This window comes from Strix uralensis, chromosome 1 (assembly GCF_047716275.1).
Source record: "Strix uralensis isolate ZFMK-TIS-50842 chromosome 1, bStrUra1, whole genome shotgun sequence".
In the NCBI taxonomy this organism is placed as follows: Eukaryota; Metazoa; Chordata; class Aves; order Strigiformes; family Strigidae; genus Strix; species Strix uralensis.
The window spans coordinates 16,887,083-16,913,329 of NC_133972.1; the positions used below are offsets into that span (position 1 = coordinate 16,887,083).

The 26,247-nt window shown below is 50.5% G+C and overlaps 3 protein-coding genes across 3 annotated transcripts; 2 read left to right on the forward strand and 1 right to left on the reverse strand.

Annotated features, from left to right (window-relative positions):
* Positions 1–1,616: 1,616 nt before the first annotated feature.
* Positions 1,617–6,867, reverse strand: CHPF2 (chondroitin polymerizing factor 2). Its single transcript, XM_074893693.1, has 4 exons — positions 6,162–6,867; positions 4,315–4,879; positions 3,693–3,875; positions 1,617–3,104 (listed from the first exon to the last, which is right to left on the reverse strand). The coding sequence occupies exons 1-4, from the start codon at positions 6,434–6,436 to the stop codon at positions 1,842–1,844; spliced, it is 2,286 nt and encodes a 761-aa protein (XP_074749794.1). The 5' UTR covers positions 6,437–6,867; the 3' UTR covers positions 1,617–1,841.
* Positions 6,868–7,123: 256 nt separating this feature from the next.
* On the forward strand, positions 7,124–17,724 carry ABCF2 (ATP binding cassette subfamily F member 2). Its single transcript, XM_074894868.1, has 15 exons — positions 7,124–7,221; positions 7,479–7,676; positions 9,672–9,884; positions 10,813–10,995; positions 11,327–11,498; positions 11,653–11,748; positions 12,851–12,953; positions 13,039–13,134; positions 13,242–13,361; positions 13,904–13,993; positions 14,233–14,343; positions 14,603–14,665; positions 15,124–15,252; positions 16,145–16,348; positions 17,111–17,724. The coding sequence occupies exons 2-15, from the start codon at positions 7,523–7,525 to the stop codon at positions 17,246–17,248; spliced, it is 1,872 nt and encodes a 623-aa protein (XP_074750969.1). The 5' UTR covers positions 7,124–7,221; positions 7,479–7,522; the 3' UTR covers positions 17,249–17,724.
* Positions 17,725–21,638: 3,914 nt separating this feature from the next.
* Positions 21,639–22,803, forward strand: H2BK1 (H2B.K variant histone 1). The gene is made up of 2 exons (XM_074891282.1): positions 21,639–21,856; positions 22,567–22,803. Exons 1-2 carry the CDS (start codon positions 21,737–21,739, stop codon positions 22,801–22,803), a joined length of 357 nt encoding a protein of 118 aa, XP_074747383.1. The 5' UTR covers positions 21,639–21,736.
* The last annotated feature ends 3,444 nt before the right edge of the window (positions 22,804–26,247 follow it).

Consider the following 26,247-nt stretch of genomic DNA (forward strand, 5'->3'; position numbering starts at 1 on the left):
CCAACATTTTTTCCCCTCAAATAATCAAATATAATGAGTGACATTTGGCCAAAAACCTGTTCCTGTATGAGCATGCTGAAAACCCATACCTGGTCATTAAAAGACAAACTTTTCATCCATTTAATAATTACATTAATGAAAACATGGGCATTGATTGGGAGTAACAGTCCTTGAGAATAAGGAAATGGTTGCCTCCTTCCACTAAGGTGCATGTGGCAAGCAGGTGGATATGCCTGATGGAAACCAGGTCCCAAAACTGTGTGTGTTGAAGTTGTGTAGAGCCACTGTGGGAATACAACGGAAGATTGGTCAGGAGATTGTAAACACGCTCAAGTGACTTGGAGCTGGGGTGCCAAAACCCACATCTATCATGCTAACTGTTGTTTGGCTTTGTGTGCTTGACTGGTAGAAAGTCTGCGTTTAGATAACACGGGCCTATGAGAGACTCAGAGGCACCTTATCGAACATCCCTGAGATTCTTGCCCTGGTGTGGGAAGGATCAAAGCACAGTGGAAAACTACACCTGCAAAAATCCCGGAATCGCAGGCAAAAGCAGCAGGTTCCAGATCTTTGCTTTCTTCTCCTCTTTCTGGCTAGCAAGGATGTGTGTCTGCGTCCCCACTTGCATGCCTCTGTACGGGCGTGAGGTAACAAGAATAAATTTACTCTTTCATTTCATCCACAGTTTGTGGTTGTTCCTGGGGCCTGCTTGTGGCAGCTCACATGGCCAGGAGCACAGTCAAAAAGTATATTGGAACTGAGGAATTTTCTGTCCCTTGGGAGAGTTGCCTAGGCTCACCACTTTAATAGGTGCAGGACTTAACAGATAATCTTTGCCCAGATGGCCAAGGCCAATGGTATCCTGGCTTGTATCAGCACTAGTCTGGCCAGCAGGGACAGGGAAGGGATCTTAGCCCTGTACTCAGCACTGGTGAGGCCGCACCTCAATTACTGGGTTCAGTTTTGGGCCCCTCACTACAAAAAGGACATTGAATGACTTGAGCGTGTCCAGAGAAGGGCAACGAAGCTGGTGCAGGGTCTGGAGCACAGGTCTGATGGGGAGCGGCTGAGGGAACTGGGGGGGTTTAGTCTGGAGAAGAGGAGGCTGAGGGGAGACCTCATTGCCCTCTACAACTCCCTGGAAGGAGGGTGCAGAGAGGGGGGATGAGTCTCTTGAACCAAGGAACAAGCAATAGGACAAAAGGGAATGGCCTCAAGCTGCACCAGGGCAGGGTTAGACTGGCTATTAGGAAGCATTTCTTTCCAGAAGTTGGGCGTTGGAATGGGCTGCCCACGGCAGGGGTGGAGTCCCCATCCCTGGAGGGATTTAAGAGTTGGGTTGACCCAGTGCTGAGGGATCTGGTGGAGTTGAGAATGCTCACACAAAGAAGACACAACCACACAGGAGGGTGCAAAACCAGCACTGAGTAGCACAGTCAAGGTAACTTTGTTCCAGTACACAGCTCAGATTCACACTCTCTCTGCACTGCTCAGCAGAACTGTGCGGCTGAAAGGTCAACTCTACAGCTTGTTTTACATACCTCATGCCAGACGCTGTAAAGTTTACAAGTAGCCACATGAGTCTGCCTGGAAAGAAACTTTTATTTATTTAAAAAACAAACACAAACCCTTCCCCCCCCCCCCCAAAAAAAAAAAAAACAAAACCAAAACAAACCCACAGAAACAGCCTCTCTCCGTAGCCCATGCCTGTGCCTCAGAGCAGGGCTGGAAGTCTTCCTCCTCCCTTGACCTCACATGCCCTTCACCCATGACAAGGCTGGGAAGGGGATGGAAAGTGCCAAGTGTTAAGGTGCTGAGAAGCTCTTGATGTTTCTAGTCTCTCAAGTGCTGTTGGCCTGTTCCTGCTCAAAGAGGGCCATGGCTAAATGCGAGCGGGATGCAAGTCCTTCCAAGTTACTAAGCACGCAGCGGTGGTATAACTCCTCGCTAAGCCGGGGATTGCAGCTCCTCAGTGCGTATTTCTGCACTAAGCCTGGCTCCACAGCCCTAAATAGGTGCAGACCAGAATAGTGGAGGAAGACATCAAACACCTCCATGCTCTCCAGCACCTCATCTCGGTCTAGGATATCAGCTGCTAGCTTGGTACGTGCTGTCATGTAGTCAGAGTTATAAAAGCAGGCCTCAGCAAAGGAATGTCTGTCGAAATGCCCGTCCCTCAGGAAGTCGGTGCTGGAGGAAGCAGCCTGCTCGCCACGGTACACCAGTGCAGGGTTGAACTCTTGGAAATGCACCGGGAAGAAGACCTGCCAATTGCTGATAGTATTCATGCGGCAACGGTTCAGGAACTCCATATTGATTTCTGTCCAGACGCTGGCCAAGAAGAATAGCGTATCCACAGGGTGCTTCTTTGATACTATATCCATGAGTTTCACTTGCGATGGCACCTCAGTTTTAACACTAATCCAGGGGATTTTAACTTCTGCATAGCGTTTCTCCAGCTCTCCCACCATGGCTTTGACTCCTGCAAAAACATCCACCTGACTGACTCTCTGGGCATCATAGGGATGGTAAATGAAAAGCAAAGTCAGCAAGGCATTATCATGTGTGTCCAGAGTGTTCATAGCAAACATATCCAGGAAGTTTGCCACAAAATCCAGGTCCTGCACTGTCAAGGGAAGCACCAGTTGTACCCGCGTGGCCTCTGTCACGTACGGCATGGGAATAATTTCTACCTTACTTAAGGGCCGCACCAAGCTCACTCGTTTGGCCAGAACATGACTATGGCCCTTTTGGGTCACTGCCTCCAGCAGTAGGTCCAGCGTATATTCCATGCCCCGCGTGGGGTCAAAACGCCGATAGCCATTCAGCAACTGGCGCTTGCTGAAGCGGAGCAGAGGCTGGTAGCGACTGTTAAGCTGCTCAAGTGCAGACTCGATGATTTCACTGACATCTGCTTTGCTGGCTCCAGAGAGCTCACACTTGGGGGAGCCATCAGGACAGGAGAAGAGGTGCTGCTCCGTGAAGTAATCCCAGCTGATTACCTCAAAACGCGACTTTGGAAGAAACGGGGCATTAATGCCCACAGGCCATGTCAAGCCTGCCTCGCCCGCGGGGGTCAGCGACGTCAGGTTCCTGATCTGCATCTGTGCAAAGAGAGAACGCATACTGATCCCTACCACCTCCTCAAAGACGTCCAAGTCCATCTCCCACCCAGGCTCACCTCACTACCTACAACTGTATCATGCTGGTATCACACCAGCAGTTTTGAATAACATGGTGTCAGAAGTGCTATTTCTGAGATGCAGGACTAAATCCTATGTCTGGCTGACCGTCACCTACAAATAAAAGCAGTAATTTTCCTTCACTGTGTTGAAAGTCATGATGAGTCTCTTGAACCAAGTAACAAGTGATAGGACAAAAGGAATGGCCTCAAGCTGCGCCAGGGAAGGTTTAGACTGGCTATTAGGAAGTATTTCTTTCCAGAATGGGTTGTTGGGTGTTGGAATGGGCTGCCCAGGGCAGGGGTGGAGTCCCCATCCCTGAAGGGGTTGAAGAGTCGGGTTGACCCAGTGCTGAGGGATCTGGTGGAGTTGAGAACGGTCAGTGTGACGTTAATGGTTGGACTGGATGATCTTCAAGGTCTTTTCCAACCGAGATCATTTTGTGATTCTGTGAAAGAAAAGGAAACCTGTTTGGTCGAGGAGCTTTTACAGTTATCCCTCACCACGTACCTGGAGGTCCTGGATCTCCTGGTAGGCTCTATCCAGCTGGATCCTGCTGAAGTGCTTGTGCAGCCGGTACATCAGGGTCACATCAGAAACAGGATGCACAGCAAGAGCTGCTTGAAACTCCTCTTCCTCCTCCTTTTCCGGCTCAGTATTTTTGGCCAATTCATAGGTGTGATAATGTTGGCCCTGAAGTAGATAAGAGCCAGGAAGACCAGCATGGGACTTGAATTCACAGAGAAGCCTTCCCTCACCCCAGACGTGCATTTGCCCCTCTTTCCATGCTGACTGCAGTAACCAGAGACGAAAATATAAGAGTTGTTCCCCCCACGCTACACACCCACTCGCTTCTTGGTACCAACGTGCCCTTTACCCGACCTCCAAAAACCTGTGGATCGGCATCTGCTAGTAGGCTAAAAATGAAATACTGTATATGCCGTCTCCCCCAGCGTCTCAGCTTTGATTACGGGCCTCTCCCCAGTGCTGCCGCACCACACAGCCCTTTCTTCCTCTGTATCTCATAGCAGCGGCTCAGGGAAAAGCCCCTGTGCTATGCAGCAGGGAACTAGCAAGAGCATTGGTTCTGTCAGGCTCAGCGAGCACAAACCCCTGAGAAGGGAGGCAGTACCTGGAGCTGGGAGACGCAAGTGATACCAAGGAAATCGATGATGCAACGTCCCAGCCACTCATCTGGCCGCACACTGAGGATCTCATTGCGACAGCTGTCCAGGTGCGGATGGAGCTTAAGCAGCAGGCTGCGGGAGATCAGGTAGCCAAAGCCACCGTGACAATAGCGGGCCTGCTCATCTCCCCCGATAAACTCCTCCGCTCGTCCCAGGTAGACATCTTGGTTAATACTTAGGTGCGTCACCAGAGCCTTAACCTGTTCAGCCTGGGCATAGGTGTCATCCTGCATGATGTAGAACCAGTCGTAGTCAGAACCAAAGTGCTGGTGGATATAGTGCATGGTCTCATACATGAGCCAAATGGGCCGCTCATCCCCATGGGCCACCAGCACCATGCCGTGAGGCACCTTGGCGCTGCGCAACCCTGTGAAGTACAGCAGGCGGGGGAAGTGATGGGCTACTGTCTTGTTCACAGCCACTGCCAGCGTATTCAGGGTAGCCTTGGAGGTCAGCACAGCCACAAACAGTCTCTCATGAAATCCCAACTCCGTCTGGATGTAGCGAGTTCTGTAAAGGAAGGACATACCTACATGGCAAACAGCCGGATGACAAAAATCAAAGGATTACAGTAACTTGGGGTAAGTCTTTATCTGCTGGAGTCTATCAATGGTGAAACAGTTAAGCCTAAAAGCTGAGCTTTAAGAGAAGACTCACTAGCAAAAATCCCATTTTGTAAAACCACTTGCTTCCTTCAAGGAAACTGCAATCTCCCAACATTCATCCGAGCATGCAGTTTTGGCTGGGATAGAGTTAATTTTCTCCCTAGTGCCTAGTATGGGGCTACCTTTTAGATTTCTGCTGGGAACTGTGTGGCTAATTCAGGGATGTTCTCCTTACTGCTGAGCAGTGCTTACACAGAGTCAAGGCCTTTTCTGTTTCTCACCTCACCCCACCACCGAGCAGGCTGGTGGGGGGGCACAAAAAGTTGGGAGGGGGCGCAGCCAGGACAACTAACCCCAACTGACCCAAGGGATATCCCACACCATATGACATCACACTCAGCATATAAAACTGGGGGAAGAAGAAAGAAGAAGGAAGGGGAGGACGTTCAGAGTGATGGCATTTGTCTCCCCAAGTCACCAGTCACATGTGACAGAGCCCTGCTGTCCTGGAGACGGCTGAACCTGCCTGCCAATGGGAAGCGGTGAATAAATTCCTTGTTTTGCTTTGGTTGCCCGCACAGCTTTTGCATTACCTATTAAACTGTCTTTCTCTCAAACCACGAGTTTTCTCATTTTTACCCTTCTGATTCTCTCTCCCGTCCCACCGCAGGGGTTGGGGGGGGGGGGGGGGGGGGGGGGGGGGAGGGCAGTGAGCGAGCAGCTGAGCAGTGCTTAGCTGCCAGCTGGGGTTATACCATGACACCAAGCTAGGAAACTGTGCTAGTGTAAGTAAAAAAATAAAAATAAAGAGCTAACCACTTGCAAGTTACATACATTGCTATTAATTGCTCAAAATTTTCCTAATGAATATACTGGTTAAAGAAGTTTTGAAGAGTAATTTAACATGCTCTCTTAGACACAAGTAATAAAAGAAGAAATATTCTCAATCTTGGGCGCTTTTGTTGCCTTTTTTTTTAACTTAAATTCTCTGACACTTCTCTTGCACCCCTTTAAGGTAACAATCTTAGCCGTTACCTTGTTGCATCATGCTGTTACTAGATAAGGCATTTCAAACAGCATATTCCACCCTGAACCCGTTAACTCACTAGAAGATTTAGAGCCCCGACCACCACCCACTGGGGATTATTTTCCTCGCCAGAAAGCCTAGCCAAAAGCATAGCTTTTACCTGAGCACTTTTTTGTAAGGCTTGTTGGGGTCTCTGTAGTAGGGCACAATCCTAGGCCTGAAGTCTTCGTGGCCCGGGCCCGGCCTTCCATCCGCTGCCTCCGGCCGCCCTCCACCGCCGAGGGGCCCGGCGCGGCCGGCCGCCCCCAGGCACTGCTCCTCGGCTCCGCCCTGGCTCCAGGAGGCGCGCAGCAGGCTCAGGCTGCAGCCGAGTGAGAGGCCCAGGACGAGCGGCAGCACGGGCCGCAGCGCGGCCAGCAGCGCAGCCAGGCGCATGGCGGCGGGGCCCCGGCGGGCCAACGTCCAGCCGCGGGACAGCCCGCTCCGGTCCCGGTCCCGGTGCGGGTGGGTGGGGGTGGCCGCAGGCCCGCTACGTTCGGGGAGGACTCACGGGGCCGCTCCAGCGCTCGGGGAACCGGCGGCCGCGGGACATCGCCGGGCGGCGCGGAGGAGGGCAGCGGCGGGCCCTGCGGGGCGGCAGAGGCGAGCGGCGGCAGCCCCCGCGCGGGGCCGCGCACCGGCCCCCGACGGTCAGCGGCCCCGGGGCTCTCTCACCTGCGGGCGGGGCGGCCCTTCCGCGCGCAGGCCGGGGGCGGCCCGGAGCTCCGTACCGGGGGCGCGGGGGGAGACGGCGGCTCCCGCCCGGCCGCACTCCCGCCGCTGCCACCTCAGCCGCCTCATCGCGACACCTCCCGCGCGCTTCCTCTTCCGCTTCCCCTTGCCCTTCCCTCTCGATGGTGTGCCGGCGGCCGCTCTACCCGGCGGCCTCTATGGTACCGCGAGGCCCCGCCCCCTCCGCGCGGGCGCGGGGAGCGCCGGGGGGCGGTGGGTGGGGCCCGGCGCGCGCGGCGCGGTGCAGGCCGGGACGGGCAGTGCCCGGGAGGCGGCGGGCCCGAGCGGCGGGGGGCGCGCGGACTCCGCTTCCCAGAGCGGCGCGGCGCGGCCGCCCGGCGCCGGTGACGTTTCGCGCTCCCATTGGTCGCTGCTCCGGGCGGGGGGTGGGGCGTGCGCACGCGGTAGCAGCTGTCCTGTTGCGACAGAAGGAAAGCGCGGATCAGCCGGTGCGGGCCGGGCCGGTGCGGGCCGGGCGGGCGGCGGGGGAGGAGGAGGACAGTGGCGGGTGGGCCGGGCCGAGCCGGGTTGGGCTGCGCGGCGCGGCGCGGTGCGGGCAGCCGGGAGGGCAGCGCTCGGCCGGGCCCGGCGGCGCCGCGTGCTCCGGGCCGGGCGGTTCGCGGGGCCGCCGAGGCGCGGGACTGAGGCGGGGCGGACCGGGCCGGATCGGCGCGGCCTAATGGCGCCTGTCGCACCTCCACCGCAGCCCCCCGCCCCCCCCCTCCCCTTCCCCGCCAGCCCCGCCGCGCCATGCCCTCGGACCTGGCCAAGAAGAAGGCGGCCAAGAAGAAGGAGGCGGCCAAGGCCCGGCAGCGGCCGCGCCGGGCCGCGGAGGAGAACGGCGATGCCGGGACGGAGCCGCAGGAGGTCCGGCTGCCGGAGGCCAACGGAACGTCGCTGCCAGGTGAGAGGCGGCCCCGCCGTTACGCCGGTCCCTTGGCGCCGGCCGGTGCCCGGCTTGTGGCCGTGCGCCCCGCAGGGGACAGCCCCCTCGGCGGGGGGTCAGCCCGGCGGCCCCACGTGTTGGGGTGCCGGGAGCGTCCAGCCGGGGCTGTCGGTGGACGGGATGTGCACGTTCGGTGGTGCCCACGGCGCAGTACTCTGGCATGGCTGTTCCCCTCCGGTGGAAGCACCCCGTGGGCACGGGCTGGCGCCGAACCGGGGCAGCGGCAGTGTCTGCTGTGAGGGCCGGCGGGCCGCCTGCAGCCGTTGGCGGTGGCTCGCCAGAAACTCTGTGGGCGGAGGATTCCTTGGGCCCTCGCGTGAGCCTGGCAGGGTGAAGGTAGAGGGTGCTGGTGGCGTCTTTTCCCTCTCGAACTGATCCTGACCCCATGTTCTGATAGTTGATGCCCAGACCTGTTTGGTTTGTTTGTTGGTTGTTGTTTTTTTCCCGCTGTAGTGTCTGAATTGTTGCTGTTCCTACCGATATTGCCGTGACTCTGTTCATCTGTTTCTCCGGACATACCCGGTCTGTGGAAACTAAGGGCTTGTCTTAATCAAAAAGCCTTGGTTACCAAAGAGCCGTTGACCTTCCTAAAGGAAACCGGCACGGTAAAGCCAACGGAGAGTTTATTTTTAATCTTTCTTTAGCCCACCTGGTAACTCCCCCGGGCTGTTGGGCGCACGAGTTGTTTTCAGGCTCACAGGGCGTCGCGTTAAAGAGGCGCTCGGTGGGTGACATGGAGACCCGGGGGGGCTCCAGCGGGCAAGGCGGAGGGGCCGGGTTCCCGAGGACCCCCAGCTCCCAAGGGCCCCGGTCTTTGCGGGGGCTGGTGGGCTCGGACCACAGTTCCAGGGATGGTTCCAGTGCCGGAACGCGGCTTCTGGCCCGGTCGCCGCCGCGGCGGGACGACCCCGGCCCGGCCCGGCCCGGCGGGGTGACCCCGGCCCCGGCTCCGGGCGCCCCGGCTGTGGGCAGGGACTCGGCGCCCGCCCGGCCCGAGGCAGCCAATCGCCGTCCGCTCCCCGTGGCTCATTTGCATACCGCCTTCTTATTGGTGAAGCTTGGGGAGCCGCGGGGGGTGCTGGGCCGGGGCTTGGGCGCGCGGAGTCCCCGCCCGCGCCCTCCTCCGGGACCTGCCGGTTTGGGGGGCGGGCGGGCAGGCGCCGGTGTCCCCGGTCGGTGAAGAGTCAAGGGGAGGCGGGTAAAGCAGCGCGAACGTAGAGGCCAGGTTATGTGGATCGGTACACTCCTATTTGTTATTGTCAGTTCCCCGCGAGAATGATTGCGTGTCAAGGATAAAACTGCCTCGCCCCTCTTCTCACTCGGCTGGTTTGCTTGTGTGGGGGGAGTGTGGCTGAGGGCCTCAATGCCATTTCCTTCTTCAGATGGCGGCGTTTCACCGAGGAGTGGGAATTGGGCTGTAACTCAGGGCTGCGACAGGTCATTGGGGCAGGAGAGATGTACTTATGCTGTAGGAGGAAAGGAAGCGGGGGGGCAGGCATATGGACATACTGCTTCCCAAAAAGTTGGTAGGGCCTATTCCAATGCTGCTGCTTCTTCCCTCCTCTCAGCTTTCCCTTAATTTATTTTCTAGCCAAGTTTTCTTTTGGACAGCCCTTAAGCTTGCAAGCAATACTCCATAAGTTCTCTTTCCACCCCAGCCCTTCCTGCAGTGAGGGTTAGTCCCATCGTACTTGGATAACAGGGTAGCTGTTCTGGCTGCTCACTTAGTTCTAAAGGTCATATTTTATTCAGAGAGCAGGTGGAAGTTCCTGTTAGACCATATATAGCCATCTGCTAAGCTGAAAAGCTGTCATTGCATCTGCGCCTCCTCAACATTTCCGTAGAAATGGGGATATGAGAGTTGTTTTTGTGGTCCAGGGCGTATTGGTACAGGGGGTTATGGCTTCCCTTGTACTTGTAACTCAGTGACGCTTCTGATCTGTCTCTGCCTAGAGGTGGATGCTCTTACGAAGGAGCTGGAGGACTTTGAGTTGAAGAAAGCCGCTGCCCGTGCTGTGACAGGAGTGCTGGCCTCCCATCCCAACAGCACTGATGTGCACATCATTAACCTCTCACTGACCTTCCACGGCCAGGAGCTGCTGAGCGATACAAAACTGGAGCTGAACTCCGGGAGACGCTACGGCCTGATTGGACTCAATGGGATTGGTAAGCTGTGGGGCACAGTGATGTGGGCTTCTTGGAGCTTGGTGAAGATTCCGTGTTGCTGAGAAGCTGGACAGACGCAGGTGGTAAATGCTGGAAACCAGAAAGAAGGCTGTTAGACAGACATGGCTGGGACGTGGCAGTTTCCGTTCTCCCATCTCCCCACACGGGAAGAGGAATTGCTGGGGTTGCTGGCAGAACTATGAGGTTGCAGTCTGGCTGTGGACTGTGCATTTGAACTTATTTCTGTGGACCGTTGGGTGAGATGTTTGGGATTTGTGAATCTATCTGATTTCCGTTGGCAGGATTTGTTTAGCAGTGGCAGTAAGCCCAACGTTGATGCTGTTGGTCAAAGAACTTGCACAGCATGGAGGAGTAGGGAGTGTGCGGTTTGCCCTGAATGGGAAGACAACTGTACAGTCCCTGGAGAAGGAAACACTGCATTGAGAGATGCAGAATATGGGTGTAATTGAAGAAGAGCTAGTAAGAGTGACCAACTGGTTTAACTTTCAGGAAAACACCTAGATTCTCTAGTGACGAGAGCATTACTTTCCTCTTTGTTACAAGTCTTTAGATTCTGGAGTCCTGGTAACAGATATCAGACCTGGTTAGTTAGCAGGAAGTATACAGCACAGATAAAGTTTCCTAAATCCAGGCAAGGGCTGAATTGCAGCAGTTTCCAAAGAGCTGCTTCTTGTCTCAATCCCATCCTTGAGGTGGTGAGCCTTAGCTGGGAGGGCAGCCTCTTGCAGTGAGGCAGTAGGCTCTGCTGCGTCTCTAATTCTTCTGGCCTCTTGGGCAAGAAATTCCCAAGGATTTTCTGGGGAGAGGGAGGGAATCAATGGGATCTGACTGCATCTCGTCCATTTCTCTGTGACATTGTCTCTCACTGAATCCAACAATTAATTGTGGAGTGTCTGTCTGCACACAGGGAAATCCATGCTTTTGTCAGCTATTGGGAAACGAGAAGTGCCCATCCCAGAGCATATTGACATCTATCACCTGACCCGAGAGATGCCTCCCAGTGACAAGACCCCTCTGCAGTGTGTGATGGAGGTGGATACAGAGAGGGCCATGTTAGAACGAGAGGCGGAACGTCTGGCTCACGAAGATGGTAAAGCTTCTTGGAGTCCCTGTGGACAAGGGACATTTCCTCCATTTCCCTCCCCACCGAAGAAAAGGTCTTATTGGGTTCCTTGGCAGAGTTTTTATATGTTACGGTGCCCATTTCCCCCAGCTGCCCTGTGCTAGTTGAAAAGTCCCATAGGATTACACTTCTTTGGATGAAATTATTCCATGCAGCTTCTTACAAAGTGTCTCAGGCTTGGGAGTGGAGGGGGCTGAGTAGTGGTAAGGCAGATGGACTATGAGCTTTCCCAGCTGTGTAGAGGTGCAGCTGAGAGCCCTTTGTTGGTAGAAGTGCTGACAGGCAGGGTCTCTTTCAGCGGAGTGTGAGAAACTCTTGGAGTTATATGAACGTCTGGAGGAGCTGGATGCTGACAAGGCAGAAGCACGGGCCTCACGTATCCTTCATGGCTTGGGGTTCACACCAGCCATGCAGAGGAAGAAGCTGAAGGACTTTAGCGGTGGCTGGCGAATGAGGGTGGCTCTTGCTAGGTGAGTGGTAAACTGTCTGCTGCCTCTGGGGAGAATGCCTGCCTGCTCCTGACTCTGCAGAGCCACATGTACAGTTCTGAGAACTCGGAGCAGAGCTGAGAGGCTTTGGGTTACCTGCATTTACCTTACGCTGTCATCTCCCTTCTCCTTTCAGAGCCCTCTTCATTCGGCCTTTCATGCTGCTGCTAGATGAGCCCACAAACCATCTTGACCTGGATGCCTGTGTGTGGTTGGAGGAAGAGCTGAAAACGTAAGCATGAAGGAGTTTGCTGCTTCCGTGGGTCGTGCTTTTCTGCTGGAACATCTTGTCAGCGTGTGAGCAAGTGCTACAGGAATAACTGTAGTTCTTGTGGCTACATAACTATAGTGCGGTACCAGTGACACCTTCTTGTGCTTACTGCCACACGTGTCTACAGAAGGGTTCTTGATGCAAGGATAATGAATTCAGGACAAGCCCCTGTCTCTCTCACTGAAATGAGAAATGCTGCTTTGTACTCCCTAGTTAAAGCTACTTCCTTGGAAGCTCCTGCCAGGAGCAGCCCTGGCAGCCTCTGTACCAGCCCCATGTGCAGTACCAGTCGTGTGAGCTTCCCAGACCTGGCTTCCAGCTCATCTTTCTGCATATTGTTCCTCTGATTTCACAGAACTGTGATATCTGAGTGTGTCAGTTTAACCTTGTTCTAGTATGTTGAGTGACTGTTTTTCATAAACAAAGGTAAAATGTTAAGGCTTAAGGCAAAAAGGAATAGTTATGAAGCTTAGGTTAGCTGGGTTGTGCATTAGAAGGACTGTATTGTGAGAACGGCTTTTTGTTTGCAGAGGTTTTTCCATCACCTTTGTCAGTTGAACCTTTTGCGTGTTTGCTTTAGAAGTCAGATGTTTTAGGAAAGTAATTTGAACCTCTCTTTTTGGGAGGCTTTAACCAGTCGTTTTACAGATTTGGAGCGGAGCCAGGCATAGGGTAACTAACAGATGGTAGTCTGTACCAAGGTGGAAGTAAGCAGCAATGGTTGAAACTTCTTACAAGTGTGATGCTAGTGGAGTCAGTTGCATCAGTAGCACTAGTCAAATACCACATCAGTAGCCAGTTCTTCACTCTTTTTGAAGACAGGTGAAGACTGTCTTATGGTGAAGAGTGTTTTACCACAATTTGCAGTATTTACTTACTGCAGCTGGTTGTAGCTGCTTTACTCCAGATTTCCCAAAGCATCTCCAAGGCTCTTATCTTTTTGTTCTTAATCCGACTGTAGGCAAGAGAGATCTGGTGCATGTAAATCCTTTGTCACCATCAGGGCCAACAAGCAAGAATTCTTCTCCTAGCTTAGTCTCTAATAACTTATGTGGTACCGCAGGTTCAAGCGGATCCTTGTGCTGATATCCCACTCCCAGGACTTCTTGAATGGTGTCTGCACCAACATAATCCACATGCACAACCGCAAACTGAAGTACTACACGGTGAGTAAATGGTGCCCCGTGCAACTGGCAGAAACAGAGGAGCTGTCCTCTGGGGCGTGTCCGATGTTCTGTGGCCTCTTTCTAGGGAAATTATGATCAGTATGTAAAGACTCGCCTGGAACTAGAAGAAAATCAAATGAAGCGATTCCACTGGGAGCAGGATCAGATTGCCCATATGAAGGTATCTGCCTAGCTGCATGAACATCTTTCTACCCGTGCAGGTGGGCGTCTCTGCACCTCCTCAACCTTGTTACTGTGGCTTTCCGCTAACTCTGTGTTTTGTTGCAGAATTACATCGCACGATTTGGTCATGGTAGCGCGAAGCTGGCCAGGCAAGCTCAGAGCAAGGAGAAAACCCTTCAAAAAATGATGGCTTCTGGCTTGACAGAGAGAGTTGTGAATGATAAGGTAGGATTAGACATGGGATTCCATCTAGAGGTCAGTACTGAAAACATGGGCTAGTTAAGGAGAATGATCTTTAGCTGACAGCAGGAATGGCTGACACAGCTGGGAGCAGAACGGTGTGCCCTTCCTGATGCCAAGGATGACTGTACTGAAGATAGTGTCATGCTGAAGAGTGGAAAGGGGAGGAGTAACTTTCTAGGGGACAGAAGGGGATTTGTTCTATCAATAAGGCTGTTTTGCAGACGCAGAAATCAGAAATGAATGTCGAAGGGTTGGAGAAGATGGGGGAGGATGGTCAGAGCTACTCGTACTTGTTTGAAGAGTATAAGCCCCCATTTGCTTCAAGGGGAAAGAAATAGGGACTCATTAGCCAGCAGATGAGCTGAATCAGAATAAATCTGTGAGTTGCTAGAGGGGCTCATAAAAAGTCGCAGTCTGATGCCTTGGTCTACAGATGATGCTTGTAGTGAGGCGTGGTTATACCAGAATAACTGGGTTGTTTTGTGCTCCAGGGTGTCTCACAAGTGGTTATTCTGTGTTTACAGACTTTGTCATTCTATTTCCCGCCCTGTGGGAAAATCCCCCCTCCTGTCATCATGGTGCAGAACGTCAGCTTCAAATACACCAAGGATGGGGTGAGTGTGGGGAGTGTGCTTGGGTTATTTGGAGATTAGTTGTATCCCTGCCTTGGTTGGGAGCGTGAGGCTTTTGGGTGAGCTTTCTGATCGGGCTGATGCATACGACTAGTGGATCAAACTTCTTGGCAGTGTTAAAATGCCGAGTCTGCTGAGGACAGAGCATTACAGGTGCAGCGTGGAGGTTCTGGGTAGTAGTGGAAAAGCATAATATGTGTCATGACTTTTCTGGTTTGCAGCCATGGATCTATAATAACCTGGAGTTTGGGATTGACCTGGATACCCGTGTAGCTCTTGTTGGACCCAATGGAGCTGGAAAGTCAACACTGCTGAAACTGCTCACAGGAGAGGTGTGTTTCCTACGTTGTCTACCCTGTTCTGGACCTTTATTCCTGGGCTAGTCTTGAACAAAGCTGTGCTTATTTGCCAGAGCACCCCAGTCAGGCCTTGGAAATCCTACGGTCTCGCTGCAATATAGGGCTTTTTCTCTCACTTTATCTGTTCAGGCTGCCTCCTCTGTGCCAGAGCAGAGATGGCTGGATTCTGTATTTCTGCCATACAGCAAAAGGAGGGATTTCCTAGTGAAATGCTTTTATCTTCCTTTTCTAGCTGCTGCCCACAGATGGGATGATTCGCAAGCACTCACACGTGAAGATTGGTAGATACCACCAGGTACTCCCTACAGCAGCCACCGGGGACATGAAATGCTGAGGAAAAAGCTGTCAGGAATGAGGAATCTTGCCCCTCTATTCTGCTTCTAAGGCCCCTCTCATTGCTGCCCTTCTGTGCCTGGAGATGGGGGAAGGAACTGTTCCTTTGGCTGAATGGGCTCCAGCAAATGTTCTTACCCTGAAAAGAGTCTGTGGCCCTTTCTGTTTAGCCTCTCGCCTTTTATGGGAGAGATGGTTGTCTTGTCCTTGGTGGTGGACAAACTTGCTATTCTGAAGCAGCACTCATGGTCCTGAAACGGAGACACCTTCCATAATAGTTCAGCATAGTGGATACACTGGGAATGGGGTTATTGTGTGCTGCTGCTCAAGCTGGTAGCGGAGGGGTGTAAGGGGAAAAGTACTTTTGGCTGTGAAGTGGGTGGCCTGCACAGCCTGAGGCTGAATTTTCTTCTCTGTCAGCACTTGCAAGAACAGTTGGACTTAGACCTCTCACCCCTGGAGTACATGCTGAAATGCTACCCAGAGATCAAGGAGAAGGAGGAGATGAGGAAAATCATTGGCAGATACGGTCTGACGGGGAAGCAGCAGGTGAGTATGAGCTGTCAAGGTTTGCTTTTTGCTCATTAGGGAGGTAGAGCTGCTGTATTTTCTGTTGCTCTACCCCAGTCTGACTGTGATGCAGTATGCAGCATGGCACACCACAGCATCAAAATCCTTTTTCCATCTCTGCCTTTGAAATGGGAGGAAAAAAAATACTCATGGCTCACAGGAACTTTCTTTGCATTGCAGCAGTACGTGGGTTGGAATGAGTGACCTTCTCAGAATGTGGGTGAAGAGAAGACAGGTTGTGGCATAGTGCTAGACTCAAGCCTATTTTAGTTGTAACTTGAACTAGTTTGCTTGCTTTGAGATGAACAGCAGGCAGAAATGCTAGAACACATTCTCAACTAGGAGTAGGTTCTACTTGGTTCAAACAAGAGGGTAGGATCACCGGTGGTGCTCCCAAGTCCAAACGTGGCATGCTCCTGTATGTCATACATCACATGTATGACAGGAGTTGTCCTCATCACTGCAGCTCAACATTGATTTTTACATTGTTCTTCCCCATTTGTCACTCCAGAAGTTGAGAGTAGTTGTATGGTTGTGTCAGGATGCAATGAATGTCAGGATACAATGTTAGGTTAATGGCTGGACTAGATGATCTTCAAGGTCTTTCTCAACCTAGATGATTCTGTGATTCTGTGTTCTATGAACACTAGTCAGACCTCAATTAGTTATCCTTTCGAACCTTTAACACAAGCTGGGTCTTGCTATGGACACTCCTCCAGAAACCCCTGGAATTCCCTTGTTCTGCTGGTGCAAGAAGCTTAGCCTAGGTATGAGACTGACTAAACTCTGTCCTCATGTGTCATGTAGCTGCTGGAAACAGTGTGAGATTGGAATATGTTGTGGTCAGGGTCATAGTGTCTGTGTTTGTCAGGTGAGCCCCATCAGGAACCTCTCTGATGGGCAGAAGTGCCGTGTGTGCTTTGCGTGGCTGGCCTGGCAGAATCCTCACATGCTTTTCCTGGACGAGCCTACCAACCACTTGGACATAGAGACAATAGATGCTCTGGCAGATGCTATCAATGAATTTGAAGGAGGAATGATGCTCGTCAGCCATGACTTCAGACTCATCCAACAGGTGAGAAAAGCAGTGAAGTTTTTCAGAGCACCTTTCTAACACTTTAATTAAAACAAGGTGTTTTCAGCTGGCTGGCTCTTACTTCTCCCCAAAAGATGTGTGAGTGAAAGAAATCACTGGACATGATTTCCTTGCCATGTTCTTGTGAAACAATTACTGAGCTAGCCTAGGAAAAAATTAGGTACTTAAAAGAAAAAAAACCCACCCTAAACCCTAGAAGTGAAGAATAACTTAGATGGAAATCATGACACTGTGGAGGCCTTAACTAGATTTTTTTAAACGATACTGGAGTAGTTCTAGCACAGTCTTTTATCACTCAGTCCGCACAGGCGAAGGAAATTGCACCATGTACACACAAATGTCAAGTGCTGATTTATAAGCTATAGCTTTGTCTGCAAGTTCAGGTATAATTTTATTTTTCAGTGTGTTATATCCAAGTAGTTCAGGTCAAGAACTACTTTTTTTTTTTTTTTCCAATTCCAAGTTTTGCAGGAAAGGCTTTCCTTCTTAGTCCACGAACAAAAAAATAAATGCTGAGGGGTCAAGGATTTTTAGTTCTAAAATTTTGTATAAATTATGCAGAAAACACCAGGTAAGATATTTCACTGCAGATATTTTTCCTTGGTAGTTGAAGTGCGGAAGTTATTAAGCTCTTTTCTTATCAGACTTCAGAGAGTAGGTTTTGGTTAATTTTATGATTTTTGTGAAACTGTAAAATGCCGTACTGCAAACCTCTCCTCCTCCTTGTGTGCTTGCTTTCAGGTTGCACAGGAGATCTGGGTCTGTGAGAAGCAGACAATCACAAAGTGGCAAGGCGACATCCTCGCCTACAAGGAACATCTCAAGTCCAAGCTGGTGGATGAGGATCCGCAGCTCACCAAAAAGACCCACAACGTGTGAGCCGCAGAGCGGTCGGCCGGGCGCTCTCCCTGGAGACTGGCAGTGGCCAATGTGACTCACCCGCCTGCCGACTGGAACAGGACTCTGCTGCTATCTCTGGCTGTCTTCTAGGATTGCTGCAATACTGCTTCCCCTTGACTTGCCTCGCACCTCTGTATCTGGACAGATCTCTTCTCTCCTGATCTGGCTACGTTTGGGCAACCGTTTCCGTATTTAGATGCTGTCCCATCTGAGCCAGGCCTTGGAATCGAATGGTCTGGGGTCGTGGCAGTGGCAGTTAGGGTGTCGAGCCGCAGTGATACGGAAGTGGAGACCCCAGCCCAGCTTCTCCCGCCTCTTCCTTCCCAATTTCTGCTTCAGTTTAGATACTTCACTTCAAACTCCTCTGGCCTTGGTTTGTTTTTAACTATTATTTAACAGTGTAATTAACAGATCTGCCTGAGAAACCATCAGTCAATAAAGAGGGAAGAACAGTCTTGTTTTGTGAGCCGGAGTAGTTATTTGGGCATGCTGGGGCAAACTGGTTAGTACTGAGCTTTGAGTAAGGATTCAGAGCCCTTTCTTCTGGGGTGAAGGTTCAGTTCTTCAGTACTACCAAAGCTACGAGCACAACTTGGGGGATACACGAAGTGGTGAGTACTGAGCTCTGGAGGTACAGAGCAGTGAGTAGGATCCTCACACCTGGGAAACCTCTGCTAATCCAGAGTGAACTCAGAGTTTTCCAGTTAGTGACAGAAGGGGGAGCAAGCCACACACACTTTTTTTGTTGTTGACTAAGAACTGGAAAGGATTCTGAAGGCCGGAAGTTAGAGACAGAACATAGATCTGTAAAATACCAGTGTGTGTTCTCTACAACAGAGTGCCTTAGGTGCTTTTCTTTCACCTTGAATTGTGTGGCTCTAATACTGAGACTCAGTAATTTAGGATTTTTGGACTAAGAATTAGTTATTTGTTCCTTGCAGGTTTAACTAAACAAGACTAATCAACTAAAGTTAACATTTATTTTTGTTCTTAACAACAAATTGTTAGATAAGTTGGTGTTTAAACCTCACCCTGTGTCACAGAAGCTTGAATAAAATGCATTTTTCATGTAATTTTGAAACAATTAAATAGTAGTGAGGAAAAAGGTAACAAATCCAACCAAACATGATCATGACTTACCATTTTAATTCTGACACATGGCTGTGCTGGTCATTTGAAAGGTTCATGTAATCTGTTCCAACGGTACATGTTGACAGGCAAGTTGAAGAACAGGACAAATATGTAGTAGTTGCACTCTCTTGCAGTACTTTATCAGATGCTGACCATCTGTGGCTCTGACTCTTTGAGAAGAGTATTTACTTGTTTTTTTTCCAAAGGGACCATCGAAGTTGTGACTGCTGCTATAGAAACACTGTATCATCCACAGGACAAATGTCACAATGGGAGCTGCTTCTAGTAGATAGTGCAGAACATTCAGGTTTTTCAGTGGTTTTAGCAGTGATCTGAGAGAAAGAAAAAAGAAAAGTCTTTTCTGAGAAAGTAATGCAGATTAGTAAAAATGCAGTTCTGCAGAAAAGCCTAGATTGCATTGAAAAGCCACTTAAAATGAATATCTCACAGTGTAGTGCTCAGAAGTTAACAGACAGTGACGGAGTGAAAACAGCCCACAGGTAAGTAACTACTGTAAAGGCTGATGGGTGTCACGGAAGTTGAAGCAAGAACAGGTGATGTCTGACAGGCATGTCTGTTCACCCTGCTCTCTAGGTTTTAAAAAGATGTTGGTGAATTGGAAAGGGTTACAACATAGCTGTGGGAGTGGTGAGGTCAAGAAGTCCTGCCCGAGGCTACAGCTGTTCATTCTGCTCTTCCTTATTCTTGGCAAAGACAACTCTTATCACTATGTTTCAGATCTATGTGGTTGAGAACCGTGGAGGCAATAATAAATGCAGCATATAATCTTACATGGAGTTCTTTGGGAATGGTAAATCCTGAGAGGGGCATGGGAACACTGGGGTGAGCCAGTGTCGTGGACAGCAGTTGGAGAATTCTTGTAGTTGATGTAACGAAGAGGAGAGCTGTGTTAGCCCTCTGCTGCTGCAGAATGAGAGGAACGTCTCGGTTGCAGACAGGCCTCTGATGTAGCAGACAAAGATGAGCAAACAAGTACATGTTCAAAGCAAAAGGAGCTGTAACCGCACTAGAGGTCACAGTTAGTAGGCCAGGACTAATAAAGTGTGTGTATATATTCCATTTTACCAGTCTGGTATTTCAGCCTCGATTTAAACCTGTTCTGTGGTGACAGTTTGTTAGACTGCGCTGAAGCAGCTGTGACAGGCATAAGTCCTGGAGCACTGATCTCTGTGAGACACCCACTAGCTGGGGCACTTTCAGCTAGGACTTTTCTGGTCATGCACAAAAGCAAAACTAAGTTAGAACTGCTCCTTAGCTGCTAGGATGGTCATTTCAGTGAAAGAAATGGCCTAGAGCCTCTACACCATTGCTCTTGCGTGTAGTCTAAAAGTGAGGTTGGCTCTAACACAGCTACAGCCAGAACTGGCAGATACTACATCGAGTGTAGGGTTGTGGGATTCCCCTTGTCTTTGTGTTGTGAGTTGATCCATACACTACAAAAATAGCACAAGGATGAGTCAAGCCCAGCACACGGCTTGCAGAATGGACAGCCGCTAGCACATGCCATCTAGGGAAGCAGGTGGCAGTTCCCCAAATCCGGGAGTTCAAATCTGACTGTATTGCCCAGAGGATGAGCCTCTTCCCTTGCTATATAATGGCTCCCTGTGCTTAATGCTGAGTGACCAGTCACTGCTCCTTGTCCACCAAACTAAACATTTTGTTAGAAAAACAAGCTGTGTGTGTGTAGAACTGCCGGTGCCAGACACAGCTGCAGCTGTGGAGAGATACAAGGACTAACAGCCTCTTTAGCATGAGAGAGTCTTTGTGTGCTATGACCGGTGGACAAGGTGAAACGGTTCCAGTCGCAGTGAACAGTCTCCCCCAGCACAAAGATCTCAGCTATTTACAGCTCTGTAAATCGGTGGGTGGAATGTACACCAGCGGGGGAAGCCCTGCGCTGTTCCTTATCGATGCATGGCCCCTTACAAACCAGAAGTGGTGATGTTGCTTGCTCCTTACTCCCAGTATGAGTCGTCCACTGACATCTCTTGACGTTGTTAGATATCACAGAATATGCCACTCCTGTTCCCAGAAGGAACCCACTACCCCGTATCTTCAGTGCCCAAGTCCATTCCCCTTCACAAATATCCCACCTGATCACTAATGTTTCAGTTCTTGGATACAAAAAGTCCTTCTGCGATACTTAGACTCTGTTTGTCATTGTGTTAGGTTAATGACTAGGTTAATGGTTGGACTAGATGATCTTCAAGGTCTTTTCCAACCTAGATGATTCTGTGATGACATTTATTTGCACGAGGGGTGGGTGATCAGGTGCCTCCCAAGGAGGACAGGCCTAGAATAAAACTAGATTCAGCTTGCTGTATAAGCACTGGCAGAGTGACTGATGAGTAGGTCTCCTAAACTCAGTCCTTGGAAGATGTGATTTGCTAAGGGTATGCCAGTATAATGTGTGCCCCTGAGCAGGAGACAGTGTGCATGGCAGCACAGGGATAACCAGAGTTCCCTCCCCCAGAGGTATATACTAGTATTACCCTTTTATGAAATATCTGTTGTGGTGCCTGCTGAGAGAAAGGCTTCCTTTTCTATCTAAAAGACAGAAAACTTTTCCTCTTTTGTTCACTTCTCTGCCGTGTTGCTGCACATCTTTTTTCCTGGTTTAGTTTAATTCCTGTGTTACAATTACTATTGCTAGCGTGATCACTGGTTTCCAAGATAGATCAAACACATACTCAGGGTGTTAGCCCTCCCCTCCCACTGCCCCCCTTCTGTCCTTCGAGGCCCTGTTGTGTGTAGCAGGCAGGACTCCCAGGAGCAGGCTAGCTGTGGCAGTGGGAGGAATACTGGCTGTTGGGATGTTCATGATGCTGTCATGCAGTTGCTAGACCAATGTTCCCTCCAGTTACTGAGTCTCCACTGACTGCATTATCTGTGCCATAGCACAGAAGTCGTTCCACCTATTTGATTCTGTACCTTGAGTACTTCAATTTACACCCTTCCACCAAAGCAGGAACCCTCCTTTCACCAAAACCCTGGAAGCACCTGGGAATAGCTCTTCTCTGGCACTCCTGCCCCATGTGAATGAGACACTACAGCTCTTGCCCATCTCTTTGCCCATCTTACCCTCAAACTTTTTCTCAGGTCTGAAAGTTTAATTGAATCAGTTACTTCCAAGCTCCTCTCAGGCCAGCTGTCCTTCACTTAGTGCAAAATGAAATCATTGGTCACAGATGTGTATTTGTCCTGCTCCGTGGGGGCTGCACCTGAGGTGGGAGAGGTACTGCTGCCTTTGGTATATAACCAGCCTCATGGCATCTCCTAGTTGCTCTGTTAGAGCTTGATCTGTGGGAGTGTGAGATGAGTGTGGAAGCTGGGAAGAAACGTGGTCATGTTCCTACTTCTGGGGACAAGAAGTCTAAGAGGAAGCCAAAGAGAAAGGAAACCTATTCAGTCTATATCTACAAAGTACTGAAGCAGGTGAGTAAATGTTTCTTTTCTGCTAGAAGCTGCTTCATATGTAAAGTTACTTATGCCCATTGCACCTTAACCTTATAAAGAGGAAGGAAGGAAGGAAAATCTGCTTGTTAGTGTGATTGAAAAAAAGAATGGGTACAGGAGAGCCTCAGCTGAGTCTCAGAAGTGTGTGTGAGGGGATTCTTGAGGTAGGAGACAAGAGGTGGATCTAGATCAGAAAGGGTTTCCTAGAGAGAATAAGCTTTAGTGCAGGGTTCAGCCTAAAGAAATAACTGAGTAGCAGTCAATAGGGCAAGAACAGCTGCTGTTAGCCCTATGAGTAAGCATTAAAATCTTTCTGGTAGTTTCTGTGGGGGAAATGAGAAGAGAATTTTGAGAGGGTGCCAAGAGTTGTCTAGGCTTCGGTCATCTGCATGAGCCTGTAGGCAGGACTCAGAGCACGTGGGCACTTCCACCCCTTACAGGTTTGTTTTCCACAGGGGGTTGTGCAGAGGCTCCTGCCAGTGCAGTCCCAAAGCCGCTGTAGTATCATGGGGGCCTGATACAAGTGGCACACTACTCAAGACCTTCAGGGTGACAACTATGGGTCCCTTTGGGGTTAGAGTGCCCTGTCTGGGGTGGGAAGGGGGCCCCCATTTTTCTGGGCATGCTGGAGCTCCCGCTCCCTGCAGGGCGATGAGTCTGTGTGACAGCACTTGGTTACCACCTGGCAGGTACACCCGGACACCGGCATCTCCTCTAAGGCCATGAGCATCATGAACTCCTTCGTCAACGACATCTTTGAGCGACTGGCGGCGGAGGCCTCGCGCCTGGCCCAGTACAACCACCGCTCCACCATCACCAGCCGCGAGGTGCAGACAGCCGTGAGGCTCCTGCTGCCTGGCGAGCTGGCCAAGCACGCCATTTCCGAGGGCACCAAGGCTGTCACCAAGTACACCAGCAGCAAGTGACTGGCCGGGGCCTCAATAAATTCCTGCTGCATTGACCGTGCCCTGTCTTTCATGGCGCCGCTGGGAGGGGGGGGTGGGATTCGCTACCACCATGGGGATGGCACGGTGTGTGGGAAGAGGCCGTGTCCAGCCGTCGGGACCCGAGGGAAGTGGGGGATGCCTAGGGTGGGGGGTGCTGTCCCTCCGTGTCGGGGTGGGGGGCTGGTCCTGTGGGGAGTGGGGTCAGAGCTTTCAGCTGGGGTGGGAGGTGTGGAGAGGCTCTCGCTCTGGTCCTGCCCGCTTCGAGAACTTTTAGCCTGGGCCCTGGCCTGCCTCAGGGTGCGTTGCATCGGTTTTAACCAGGAATCCAGAAAGAGGATGGAGCACAGATCTGTCCTAGTTTATCCCAGAGTACTGGCTGAATTACCATTCATGTGCTCCTCTTCAAGGATGTTACAGGGGAACCTCAGTGTGGGGAGTAACAGTTGGAAGCTTGATACAAACTGGTGAAATTGCTTTGGCGCTCAAATATTCTGCAGTTTTCTAGTACAACCTCTTGTAGCTCAAAGGAGCTATCTGTTGTCTTTCCCATTTACAAGGAATAAAGATGAACTAGCCACTGGACTTTGAAGTTGGTTGCCATTAGGGTCTTGTCCGTGTCATAAGCACGATGAGCAGGTGGAAAACTTGTGTTAATCATGTCACACTTCCAAGGAGGAAAACTGCAAGAAAAGTTTTCTGTCAAATTAGTTTCAAAAAGGCAGGGGGCAAGAGAAAAGGTTTAAGTTTTCTAAAACCTTTTCAGATGTTTATAGAATTGGGACCTGCTGATGAAGGGAGCTCAAAGTTGAATGGAAAATCAAACCTTTTTCAGAGAAAGCTTCAACTGGGGTGTTGGAGGGTGAGGTAACAAAAATGTAGCATAGATGGGAAGCGGAAAGTACTTGACTGTAGGCACAAAGGAGGTTAAAAGCATCTGTAGGTAGTAGAGAAATTAATACAAGATTATACGTATAAAGAATGACAAAAAATATTGGAATGGCAAAGTATGCAGTAAGTACAGAAACACCATATGTTTCTAATAAACTATTTGATTTAAAAAGTTATTAAAACAAAAAAAGCTACTTCCTTGTTCGTTTGTGGGTAAAAAGGCATTGTTAAATAGCAGTGAGATGGGACAACTGCTTCAAGGTCAGTATGTCCATAACTTTTACCTGGGTTTTAAAAAATGGGCTGGAATTCTCTGGTCTGCTGGCATTTATTAAAAAACAGTAATAATGGAATAGCAGGAAATTGTAAGTAGAGGATCAGGGAGGAAACATGTTTCGCTCTGGTAAAGGAAGGCTGTGTTATTAGGTGTGGGTCAGTTAGTCTAGAATTAATTCCAGACAAAATGAAGGAAACCTGCTCTAAGACTTGCTTGATAATAAATTAGGGGATTGGAGCATAAGTAATTGAAGTGGTTATGTGGAGTATATCTTATTTTACCAATTCACAGGCTTGATTGCTAATGTCACAGACTTGTCATTTATAATTTTTAGAGAGATTAACTTTGGCTTTAATTAGCTCTATATGTCAACTATGGAGCAGCCAATAGCAGGTTGATTTCTCGGAGCTATCCAGTTCTCGGCAAGTTATTAACAGAGATCATAAAGGGAGACTTTCCTTCTTGTGGAGTCCTGCAGGAGTTGGTATTCAGTCTTATGCAGCTAAGAAAGCAAAACCTCCTGTTGGCTGCCTGCCCGTAAATGTATAAAAACACAGATCATGTCTTTAATCTTTGCATCATCAGTTTGAACCATGGCCATCTGGATTTTTTTGGTAGGACTGGATGAACAGCTGCTGCTTGAAAACAACCAAATACAACTGCTAGCAGAGACTACTTGTGGGAAGCTAAGGTCATTCTGGAAGGCAGGGTGGGCTCTTCCACCATTCTCTAAACTCCTCATTTCAGTTAGCAGTGGGTAGAGGGTTTTTCTTATGTTTATAAACTGTTTTCAAAGGTGTTTTGTTTTTTTCTGGTGGGTTGGGGGTGTGTGGGGTGTGTGTTGTTTGTCCTGTTTTTTTCCTCCTGGTGAAAAATTCCTCCCTTTCAGGTAGAGAAGGAAGAAACGGTGCAAAAGGAGCTGGACTGATAGGAGAAACAAAGGGTATTTTCTTACTAGGACTTGTGGACATCATCTTTTCTTGCTTCCAGTGGCTTTGAAGAGACAACTTTTTCCTGCAGGGCTATAAACTGGGCTAGGACAGAGCATCCTGCATTCTGCCTTGGACCATCATGTTAATGACTGACCCTGTCTGTTTTCCCTTGGGCTAAGTGGGAAGTTCATATCCCCAGATGCTTCCTACATGAGTGAGCCAGGGCCCTGAAGAGAGCATTGGCAGATTCTGCCTGTCCACACACAGCCTGTGCAGCCCACAGGGCTTGAGTGAGTGTTGTATCCCAAGTGATGGTGGAGGGCATGACCTCCCAGACTGCGGTGGGACAGCTGGACTGCCCCATGAGTGCAGCACCTTCTTGGGGTGTGCAGGGCTGTCCCTAGGTTCCTGCATGCGTGTGCTGCCTTGGGGTCTGTGGTGGAGTGAAGGGAAGATGTGGGCTATATTCTGAATGGAGATGTGGTGGAGGTCCTTTGCCAGCTTCACCCTGGGACTGGATGCCTGGTTTAGTGATCTTACCCCTGTACTGGGCACTGGTGAGGCCACACCTCGATTACTGTGTTCAGTTTTGGGCCCCTCACTACAAAAAGGACATTGAATGACTCGAGTGTGTCCAGAGAAGGGCAATGAAGCTGGTGCAGGGTCTGGAGCACAGGTCTGATGGGGAGCGGCTGAGGGAACTGGGGGGGTTTAGTCTGGAGAAGAGGAGGCTGAGGGGAGACCTCATCGCCCTCTACAACTACCTGAAAGGAGGGTGCAGAGAGCTGGGGATGAGTCTCTTGAACCAAGTAATAAGCGATAGGACAAGAGGGAATGGCCTCAAGCTGTGCCAGGTCAGGGTTAGACTGGCTGTTAGGAAGTATTTCTTTCCAGAAGGGGTTGTTGGGTGTTGGAATGGGCTGCCCAGGGCAGTGGTGGAGTCCCCATCCCTGGAGGGATTTAAGAGTCAGGTTGACCCAGCGCTGAGGGATCTGGTGGAGTTGAGAATGGTCAGTGTGAGGTTAATGGTTGGACTGGATGATCTTCAAGGTCTTTTCCAACCTAGATCATTCTGTGATTTTCTTCTAAGGTCGCCTAGTGGCAGCAGAAATTGGGGTCGGAGCGTCAGGAAGAACCAGAGCTGTGGTAAGTCCCAGGTGGCAGTATGTGAGGCAATCCTGGACTTCACAAAGCTTGTGAGGTGATGCTGAGTCTCATGAGCTATGGAGCTGTGACAGATGCTTGTCTCAGTCTGATCAGGGTCAGTCTGGCTCAGTACTGTGGGCCAGACAAGATGTACGTGATGCTCCTACAGAGAGTACAGGA